Source organism: Ipomoea triloba, chromosome 4, assembly GCF_003576645.1.
Source record: "Ipomoea triloba cultivar NCNSP0323 chromosome 4, ASM357664v1".
Classification (NCBI taxonomy): domain Eukaryota; kingdom Viridiplantae; phylum Streptophyta; class Magnoliopsida; order Solanales; family Convolvulaceae; genus Ipomoea; species Ipomoea triloba.
The window spans coordinates 20,047,791-20,059,455 of NC_044919.1; the positions used below are offsets into that span (position 1 = coordinate 20,047,791).

General features: G+C 33.6%; 2 protein-coding genes across 2 annotated transcripts; one reads left to right on the forward strand and one right to left on the reverse strand.

Annotated features, from left to right (window-relative positions):
• The first annotated feature begins 646 nt into the window (after nucleotides 1-646).
• Nucleotides 647-3,889, forward strand: LOC116016668 (CASP-like protein IN26). Its single transcript, XM_031257029.1, has 3 exons — nucleotides 647-946; nucleotides 3,267-3,396; nucleotides 3,473-3,889. Exons 1-3 carry the CDS (start codon nucleotides 693-695, stop codon nucleotides 3,695-3,697), a joined length of 609 nt encoding a protein of 202 aa, XP_031112889.1. The 5' UTR covers nucleotides 647-692; the 3' UTR covers nucleotides 3,698-3,889.
• Nucleotides 3,890-3,968: 79 nt separating this feature from the next.
• On the reverse strand, nucleotides 3,969-5,501 carry LOC116016667 (divinyl chlorophyllide a 8-vinyl-reductase, chloroplastic). The gene has a single exon (XM_031257028.1). It carries the CDS (start codon nucleotides 5,380-5,382, stop codon nucleotides 4,126-4,128), a length of 1,257 nt encoding a protein of 418 aa, XP_031112888.1. The 5' UTR covers nucleotides 5,383-5,501; the 3' UTR covers nucleotides 3,969-4,125.
• Between the last annotated feature and the right edge of the window lie 6,164 nt (nucleotides 5,502-11,665).

The following is an 11,665-nucleotide window of genomic DNA, read 5'->3' on the forward strand; positions in this document are numbered from 1 at the left end:
TCGATTAAAATTTTTTTAAAAACGAAAGTTTACCGAAGTTTGCAAACTTAAGTTAGGGACCAAAACTACTTCGGTAAATTTTCGTTTAAGAAATTTTTAATTGAACTTTTCCGGTTCAATGCCAATTTTTTTAACGAAGTTTACTGAAAAAAGTTCGATTAAAATTTTTTTAAAACGAAAGTTTACCGAAGTTTGCAAACTTAAGTTAGGGACGAAAAGTGCAACGCAATGATAACTTAGGGACGAAATTTGCAATTTGAATAACTCAGGGACAAAAAGTGCAACGTCAATGAGAACTTAGGAACGAAAAGTGAGTATTACCATAACTTAGGGACGAATTCTGCAATTACCATATAACTTAGGGACGAAAAATGCAATTTTTCCTAAAATTAAATATACAACTAGAAAAAGTTAATTCCGTACAATATGACTAACTCATTATTGAAATAAAAATATTAACAAATAATTAAATAGATTTTTTTCTTGAATGTCATTTTCATTTCACAGATATTTTATGCAATTAAATGTTCTGACATGTACCAAAGAAACATAATTGTAAAACGACTTGACGCGTAAAGAATTAGAAAATAGTACTCCCATATAATCTCCTATAAATACCATTGCAAGCACTCATCTTTGTAAGAGTTATCTGCTAAATTAATTATTAATAGAGCCGGTGAAGTCTTACTCTTATGTCTACGGAACTCGAAAAGGTGGCTACTACAGGGAGCGTCGAGATGGAAAAGGTGACTCCTTATAAGTCTAATAAGGAATATTATAAGGTGACGGAGGCGATTTTGAGGTTGTTATTTCTTGCCTCATTGGTGGTAGCCGTGGTGGTTATGGTAACTAGTAAGGAGACTGAACTGATTTCGGTGAAACTTGACCCATTCCCTCCTTTCATGGTACCCCTTACAGCAAAGTTTACTCAATCTCCAGCCTTCATGTAAGTTTCTATGGGTAATTTATTTTGACACACAAGTTTAATGTTTTGAAACATTTTTAGTACTCAATTTTATGAATGTAAATTTAATTTCTTATCTATGATTATTGTGTAAATTTAATTTGAACTAAAACGAGTTAATTCCAGCAATAATCCTCTGACTATGTTGATTTTTCAAAATTAGTCCCCGACTTTTAATTTGGACAATTTAGGTCCATTGACTTTCAAATTCTTTCCAATGTTGGTCTTTTCGTCAAATTTTGGGTAAGTTGAGGTCAAATGAAGGGATAAAATTGGTCGTTCACATGTTTAGTGTATTATTACTTGTATTTCTCCTGGCTTATACATTGTATATATGAATATAATCTTAGTTGAAGTCTCAATCGAAGCCATTAATCTCAGTCGAAGTCTCTTCGACTGAGATTATATTCATATATATAGCGTATATGACAGGAGAAATACGAGTAATAATATACTATACAGGTGAATGGACAATTTTACCCCTTCATTTGACCTCAACTTAACCAAAATTTGAGTAAAGGACCAACATTGAAAAGAATTTGAAAGTCAAGGGACTTAAATTGTCCAAATTAAAAGTTAGAGACTAATTTTAAAAAATCAACATAGTCGGAGGAGCATTGCTTGAATTAACTCAACTAAAACTGACAGCACGCTTGGTTTTAAGACTTTTTAGACTATTTTAATGTTTTTTTTTTCAATCTAAAATCTTTGAGGGTCAAATCTTAATTTTACACTTATACAATATACACATATTCTACTACCTTTCATTTTATTTATTTATTTATTTATTTATTTTTGAGTGACAAGAAAAATCTTTAATCACTACTCAATGGTGTGCACTAGGTTATCAATAGGCCGGTCCCGTTGAGAGTCAAACTTGTAACTTTGTGGTTATCAAGTCAACAGTCTTACCAACTTCGTTAGAGTTGCCCCTGTCTACAAAATTTTAATCTTATGTTTGGTAGAATTGAAATTCTTGATTTGTCACAAATAAGTACAATTATATTAAGGGTCCATTTAGAAATACAAAATAATTTATTTTCTAGAAAATATTTTTATTTTTTTTGTTTGGTTGAAAGTCATAAAACATTATTTTTTTCTTTTTAGTTGAAAGTTAGAAAATTGTATTCGTTATATGTTTGGTTCATTTTTTAAACACAAACATAAATTTATTACAAATTTAAAATCAATATCAATAATTGTTGTAAAGATTAATAATAATTATATTAAAAATATATAAATAAATAAATTTTAAATTAACTATAATTTAAAAAAATATACAAATTGCTAAATTTAATAATTTTGAACTAAAGAAATTTTTTAAAAAAAATCTGATTTTAGATATGTGATCGTGCTGGGCTAAGATTGATTAACATATTAGTGTCCACTATATATCAATTATTGTGATTGATCAATCAATCAATTAATTTATTAATAATTAATAAACATTTATCACAAATAATGTTGACACAAAACTTGTGGTCATAAAGTATTGTACTATTCCAAGTGATGAGTTCTTGATATAAACATTATGTTGATTGAATAATCCAATTTTGTTAGTTGTTAACCAATGGAAATGAGAGGGCAAATCAACATGATTTGGTAGGTAGAATAGAGGGCACTTATGTGTTGATTTGTGTTCATGGTGAAACAGGTATAAACTGAGAACTAATAAAATCGAAACTGCATAATCTATATATATCAAAAACAGCAGAATATGAAAATCCCATATGTTTGGGGTATGCCTACCTTCAATTGTTACACCATTGACTATGGTTCATATTGGACTAGAATTCATATTGAATTGTTCTTGGTCCAAAAATTATAACATATTTTGTACCTGCAGTTAATAATTTTTGTATCGTTTAAGTCACAAAACATGGTAATTACAGACACAAAATATGATAACTACTGACACAATTTGTTAACTGCAAATACAAAATATGTTAACTATAAACACATAAGATGTTGATTAACATGTTATGTATCTACAGTTAACATATTTTGTACATGCAAATAACAATTTATGCGTTTATAGTTATCATATTATGTGTGTATAGTTACCATGTGATTTGCTTCAATTTGTTAACATGTACAGAATGTGTCAATTGCAGATACAGAATATGAAAATTATTTTTGGACCAGGATCCACAGTGTAAGGTAGACCCTGGTCCATGATAAAATTTGTTGCATACCTTAATAGCCATGTCACCACAACACTTTGAAAATTGGTGTTAACAAAATAGTTAGATTAGAAGAAAATATTGGAGTAATTAAATAAATTGAGAAATTTTGAATGCAGATACTTTGTAGCAGGACTATCTGTGGCTGGGCTCTACGCCATCATCTCCACTCTAGCTTCATTCTATAACCTCCTCATTAAGCCTGGTTTCTGCCCAGTATTAGTTTCCCATTTTATTATCCTGGATGTGGTAAGCTCTCAACAATTCTTATGAATTTGTATGAGTAAAAATGATGATAACATACAGTAATAATGAATGAATTTAGGTGATGCTGGGGATAGTGGCTTCAGCAATAGGAGCAGCAGGGGGAGTAGCTTACATAGGTTTGAAGGGCAACTCTCATGTTGGGTGGACTAAAGTCTGCAATAAGTATGGCAAGTTATGCACACACCTTGGGGCTTCCTTAGCTGTCTCCTTGTTCGCTTCCATCGTGTTGCTGCTGCTTATTATCCTTTCAATCCACTCCCTCTCCAAGAAAATCCCCAAGTAGCCACCCAGCTACATATATGATTCGCGTATTGTCGAGGAGTTTAAGTCCCTATCCTGTGCTGTGCAAATAATTCCTGTACATTTACACTAGACATGCATTCTAGTCCACTCTGTAGTTAAATACTATAGAATCTATCTTGTATTTGTATGTATAGATTATTTAGAATGAACATTCTCAAGTGTTTCAGTCTAACTAAGCTTCAGTTCTAAACATGAACTGAAATGCAGCAAGCAAAATCAGATGAAAGTAAATACACTGCTGCACTATGCAATTACTAATCTTTCCACATTTCCAGTGGATAACTGCATTTCCAGGTTGAAAGTTTATACAGAAACATGAAATCCACTACTCATAAAGATTGGCTACAATGGGAAAAGCCGCATCCCTCTATATATAACTTGTCAAGAAATGATTAAATTATAAGAAACTTAGAAAATCATTTGCTCCCCTAATTCCTGACCACCCATTCCTTCTCTCAGTACCCTTTTAAAGAATTCTTCCAATGTGTCTTTTCCATAACTTGGTGTGTTCTCAGCGTCGTACTCCCCTTTCTCAGGATCCCACACCAACATACTCTCTGCTGCATAATACCTTCCAATTTTCCCAAACTCAGCTGCATCTTCCAGAGAAGGAAATACCTTAACGAGCAAGTCAAGAAATCCAATAGCAAAGTCCATGATTTGAATTGGAACTTTTATGAACTTGGGTTCCTTCCCTACTAATTTGAAAAGCATTTCACCTTGCTCCAGTGGTGTCAAGGCCTTCCCAGGGCCGCCAATAGGCAAAACCTGATTCATTTTGTCTTCACTCAGTACACAATCTGAAATAAATGACGCCAAATCTTCTTCACTTATAGGCTTGCAAGCACACAACTTTCCATCCCCAAACATCACATAAGGCTTTCCATCTTTCACCAATTCAACTTGTCCCGCTAAGCTCTTGAAAAATGCAGTTGGCCTAACAATACTATAAGTGAACCCTTTATCATCTTCCGCTTCTTTCATCAAATCTGCCTCAAATTTCAACTTTGCTCGCTGAAATTCAAGAAGGGGTTTCTGCACACAGATTGCAGACAGCAACACAAAATGTGCAGCTCCAAATTTCCTCCCAACAACAAGACTATTCTTAGTGGCCTCATAATCAATCTTCCAAGAATCCTTCACCCCGCCATTTCGACTAGCAAGGCAAGATACAACCACATCAATTGGAACCCCTAAATTCTCTACACTCTTCTCCAAGGTGCTCAATTCAGTAACATCTGAAAAGCACACATTGGCACCACTTAACTGCTGCAAGGTGTCCTCTTTACTGTTTCTACCTCTAATCCCACTTCTTTCCCTAGCAATGGCTATAACATTAAACCCTCTCTTAACCAACTCTGTAGCCACAAATCTCCCTATATATCCAGTTGAACCCACAACCAAAATATTAATATCACTTGGGTTTTTGCTTCTAAATGACACATTAGGGGATTCCACAGCTGGGGCAGCTGAACATGAGACAGGTTTAAACCTTTCCTGATTCAGCTTAAAGGGTTTTGAAAAATGTAAAGATGGAAAGGTAATTGCATATGGGACGGCATTTACCTGAATATGATGATTGAGGAAATGGGAAGAAAGTCTTCTGAAGCTTTGGCTCTGTAGAGACTGAAGTGTAAGGCCACTTGAAGATGCAAAAGCAGCCATTTTTCTTTAAGAAATTTGGAGCAATGCCGGAAGGGTCTGTGGTTTTGAGAAGCAGTTCAATCAAGAAAACATCAATAAATTCAAAGAAAATGTCATCATGTCAAAATTCTGAATGATTGGTTCACAATTGGTGGGAAGCCTACGAAATCTTTATCTATTACTTTTCTGCTTCTTCTTTCTGGAAGGCCCTTATACAGAAACTGGGCATTGATAACCAAGCATGGACTTCTCCAAGAGTTTATTCTGGCCCAGATTAGAAATACTTTCAGTAGCCCAACAAAGAAATTGTTATTTTTTGGTAAGAGTTTATTCGCAAATTATAATGTGGACCATGGCCCAAAACGGTACCTTTTCATTTAATGAAAAGAAATGGCATCCGTCTGCACCGTTAGGAGTAAAGTAGCTCTATATTAGTGTAACATATTCAATTTCATTTTATATACACTTCAGTTTCCTTTCAACAAAACTACAGTTTCTTTTCGATATAACTACAGTTTTATTCAACATAATACACTCAAATATGTAAAATTGTTATTCAGTTCCATTTTATATACACTACAGTTTTCTTTCAATACAACTATAGTATCATTGTGATATAACTACAGTTTCATTGGACAATATACACTCAAATATGTGAAACTGTTATTCAGTTTCATTTTATATACACTGGAGTTTCCTTTCAACACAACTACAGTTTCACTTCGATATAACTACAGTTTCATTTGATAATATAAAAACAAATGTGAGGCAGCATCATTTGAGATAAACTGTAGTTTCATTTATGGAGCTCAGTTAAATTGTGATGACATCCGTTTCTTTACTTTAAAAAACGATGTCGTTTTTGGACCCGACCATGGTCCACGATATAACGAGTAGAGTTTATTCTATGGTCAATTGTTATACGGTTGGTCCGAAAATGGCGCCGGAGGCCGTTATATTTAACAAATCCTGTATTTCTAGTGTGTTTAGAACAAAATGAAACTGCAATTTATCTAAAATGGAACTGAATAACTTGTTTCACATATTGTGTTTATATTATCAAATGAAACCGTAATTGAATTGAAATGATATCTTCGTTGTGTTGAAATGAAATTACAGTATGTATAAAATGAAACTGAATGACATGTCTCACATATTGAATATATATTGTTAAATGAAACTGTAGTTGAATTGAAATGATAGTTGATAAAACAAATTGTTCTTGAAATATGATAGAACAAATTGTTCTTGAATCTCATTTTCTGTATTTATTTGTATGTATGAATATATGAAGAAGAAGAGAGAAGGCAATGAATTGGTCTTGCTTTGTATATTGAACAATTGCATGCTCCTAAATAGAAGACGGCGAGAGATATGTAGAATGGCCTCCTCATCTTGAAGGTTAGAGCCCTTTATATAGGCAATTGACCCGTATCCGATATCGAACAAATGTATGGAATGTATAAGGCGGTATACCTGGAGTATATTCCCATTAAGGAGCCCCTAGTCCATGCCTTAATGTCGCTTAAGTGAGGGAAGGGGCGGTCTGTAAAATTCGACCATAGAAGTCTCCGTGCTCCCTCGACCCAAGTTACACTGGTTGCCTCGTTAAAAACCTTAGACTAACTAAAAATCTGGGGGAGAAAACTTAGCTAAGGGAAAAAATAGTATAACCCTGAGTGCAATCTTTTGGACGATCGAGTGATCCAGAGATCGAATTTTACCACTCTACGAATAATATTTTTAGTATGATCGAGAGGTTGAATTCTACCAATCTAGGGATCGGGTTTTTAATATGATCGGGGGACCAAATTGTACCGATCAAGTGATCGGATTCTAAACATGACAAAGGAATCAAATTTTACCAATCAAGAGATTGGATTTTTAATGTGATCTAGTGATTAACTTTACCTATGGTCGGAAAACTGTCTTAACCGGGTTTAATAGCTTGCTTTGTAAGACTAATGCCAAAATATGATATTCACGATCCGGGGACCTTTATTGATCTTACTTATCATAAGTGGGAATGTTTCTACCAAGGCACTTTGTTGTGACAATCGATCTAAAGACTTTAATTGATTTTATCGATCATAATTATGGTTTCTGATCTTCTGATCATGTCTGCAAGTCGTTAACGAGGATACTTTTCCTCCCAGCCTACGGGCCAATGTTTTTTCCGACCTTGGGTCATTAATGCAGACGATCTCTCGCTCATACTTAGAACTGGTATTGTTTCATACTTAGACCGTTATTTTTCTCCGACATCGTGGTTATTTTTTTTACTCTTGGTCGCTGTGTTTTCCAACTGTTGTTGTTATTGCAGGCACTTGTCCTCGCTAGTCCGGAGACCGTAGTTTTTTCCGAATTTACGGTTGTAATCGACTCTTGGGTCGGATTCCGAGCTTGACCAATCAAAATTGCCTAGTTTATAGGAATTATGCTGAGATTTTTTTTCGGACTTAGGGTGCCCTTGGTGGAAATACCAACCTAACAGAGCTTAGTACATTTAATATGACTATTCTACATACATGATCATGAAATACAATTTACAATGCAAATTAAACTAAAAATTTACAATTCGTCAAACGATCTTACTGACCTTGAATTGGTTTTTCCGATCTCAAAGCGTCTTATCAACCGATTGATCTGTTGAGGTTAACTCGATCTTTACGATCTTATGCATTTTCAACCTTCCGGCTCGGTGACCGAGTTATGATCTTTTCGTCTTATGTCGTTTCGGCCTTCCGGCTTGATGACTGGGTTATGATCTTTTCGATCTTATGCCTTTTCGGCCTTTCGACTTGATAACCGGGTTATGATATTTTTAATCTTATGCCTTTTTTACCTTCCGGCTCGGGAACATGATTTAATTGCCTACTTTGTAGGGCTTATGTCGAAATTTTTTCCAGAACTTAACAATACCGGTAGTGACAAAACCAACCTCACCAGACTTAGTACATCTAATTTTGCTATTACTATTCTAAATACAAAGCTAAAACCTATACAAATTACAATTTAACACTACACTAAAATGTTATACGGAGTAAATTCTACAAAATTTTATTCTTCTCAATCCACGCCTCTTTCTCTTGAGTGTTGAATGGATCTCCCCTCAAAGACAAGCTAATTAATACTAGGCATAGCTATCCTTGAGGCTCTCAATCTGACAAACCCATATGCTCTGCCCTTTTGCTTTCACGTTCTTCCTTTTCTTTTCCTTGCGCGTGTCAGTGTATATACTAAGAGCAACCATACCAACGCATTATACATGGATATTGTCAATAAGAAATAACTCCAAGCAAGTTCAACACAGATGTGAGACCAGATTTTGGAGCTAACATTTCTTCAAGGATTTTGCAGGTTTTGAAGGAAGAAACTAAAAAAAAAAAAAGAAAAAAAAATCACAGAGAAGCGCATTTTAGCGCACTTTGCGCCTAACACGCGCCAGCTGAGAATGGCCGCCAGCTGGCGGCCACTCTGACTTTAGACCACTTTTTCATTTTTTTTTTATAAATTGTCAGAATTTCGTTTGATTTTCTATTTTCTTTTTCTCTTTTTTCATCCCAAACCATTTTCTCTTTCCTAATCACTGTGACATCCCAAAATTTCATCACTATTCTTCTCAAAATTCGTCACTAGTTTGTTACAAAATATTTTTGGTCAAAATTTTTTTCTAACCATTCCTTTTCAGAAAATTCCAGCTCGGCGCAGTCCGAACGATTTATTCGGTAAACATACTTCCCGAACTCTGTTTTACTTGAAATTTTTATTTTAGAACCCTAACTTACAGTACTTGATATCCATAAAATTGTTTGATCATTTTGATCTTCGAAATAACACAGAAAATTACATATTTGCCCTTGGCAGTGTGTTGTCCAAAATTTTTCTCTGTGGACCAATTTTGAAAAAAAATTCGAAAATGATACTTCTACTCCTTAGATCCTTATGAAATTTTATATGTAGCTTCTAGACTGTCTAAGCTATATATCTGAAATAATGGAACCATTTTACCTTGCTCAAATTTCTCAATAAATTTCGAAACCCTACTACAAGTCATTTTCTCTATATATTATATATATGTATGTATTTTGTATATATACTAGGTATGTATAATGTATAAGTATATGTATAATATTTGGTTGGCAAGACTTGTTGTTTTGTCTTGTTTCCACCTTGAAAGCTTAAATGGCTTGACAAACCATTTGGTCTCCTCTCTTCAAAGTCTTCCTAATATGACTAAGTGTAGCAAACCATTTGGACTCCCCTATGTCTTTCTCTTCAAGACTTGTCTTCCTTTCCCTTTTGCCTATAAATAGAGGGGTTGTGTGGTGAGGAAAAATCAGGAGAAGTGAGGAGAGAAATCAAATTAGTGTGGGAGAAGAAGTGATGAAGTGAAAGTGTTGGTTATTAAGTAAGTTTTCTTGATTTTCATAGAAAAATATTTTCATTTTGATTTATAGCTTATTAAGACCCGAATGTGTTTTGAAGACAAGAGTGGCAGTGGTTTAATGGTAGAAGCTTGAGGTGTTAGATGGGAGTGGAAGGGTTCGAATCTTAGCTTAAGCTTAAATGTTTTGGGCAGTTTCTTTTGAGAAGATTTTGGTCTACAAGGGTAAGTCTTCATGTTCACCAAAATTATTATTTGCCCCATAGCAGTTTCTTTTGAGAAGATTTTGGTCTACAAGGGTAAGTCTTCATGTTCACCAAAATTATTATTTGCCCCATACATATGTATATGTATGTGATTATATGATATGATATTTATATATATAAAAATTATATGTTTTACAAATTAAGTGCATTATAATGTCCATGTGATCACAAGGGCATTGCATAATATGTGTATGATTCTCAAATTACCGAGAACTTATTTTTACGGGTCAAATCCGTGTGTTGAGTAAATGTTTGGCTTGGAATTTTTGGTGTTATATACATATTGTATTAAGAATGATATATTATTATGGAATGAATTATTGTGGAGAAAAAAGTATTTGGAGAAATTATATATTTTATTGAATAAAATATTTATTATGAAGAAATGATATATTTTTGAAAATTATATGTACATATTTGATCTTGGAGGATAATGATATTTAGTGCCGGTGTGAACCGAAAATCTCACAACTTACCTATTTGAATTATATTCATTATGAAAAATTAATTGATTGATATTGGTGTGGGTTGAATCCCCAAATTTGATATTTGGTTTATGAATTATGAAATTTGAGTATTGGTGTGGGCTGAATCCCCCAATTTGATTTTTGGTTTGGCTTATGATGCCTTTTGGTGGTTATGTTGAGAGTTTAAAGACTCTCCACTATGTATTTAATCCTCCTTGACAAATATGTTATTTTTGGAAGAAAATGATATCGCCACATTATTTTGGAAAAGTATATTATTATGAAATAAATAATAAAATCCAAGCCTATATTTTACGGGGTGAAATGGAACTTACTTAGCTTATGCTAATTTTGGGATATACACCCCTTTGTTTTTGTGTGAAATGATTTTTGCAGGCGAACATGAATAGGATGGAAGTTGAGGATGAAATTAGTCTATCGTAGAATAGACACCCTGGAAGTTTTAGCATTTTGAGAATACCCCGTTGTGTTAATTATTCTTATGTATTAAATTGGACTTTGGATAATATTTGATGTTGTAAGATTAGCCTTAGCATTTGGGTATAGGAAAGATACCTAAGCGTGGCGGTAACACCAATTTTCTTTTGGTTAGATGTATAAGCTTCTGCAATATATTATTGGTGATTTTGTAATATATTTAAGTTGTGAAAATGGGGGTGTTACAATCACACTTACAAAACCCCTCAAGAACCGTGAAATATTTCTATTGATAAGGATGCTCTAAGGCCTTCCACAATAGCAAATTTAGATGAGATTTTGCAGACCTTAAAGTTTGTGATGGGTGTTTTAACTAATGTGGGGGTTTTGCAGAGAATGGTGGGCCCTTGTTGACACGCAGTTCTCGCGCCCTTTTATTTTTTTTTCAGCTTTTTGGTTTTGTTTTATTTTTTCTTTTTATTTTTTTCTCCACCCTATTTTCTCTTTCCTAATCACTCTTCCAAAAACTCCTCAAAACCCACACCAAAATTAAAACTATTGGGGAAGGCCTAAGGCCCTCCTCAATAGTAATGGGATTTTAAGGGGATTTTGCATGTACGATTAAGAGAGAGAAAATGAGAGTAGATGAAAAAAGAAAAAGAAAAACAATATATATATATATATATATATATATATATATATATATATATATATATATATATATATATATATATATATACACGCGC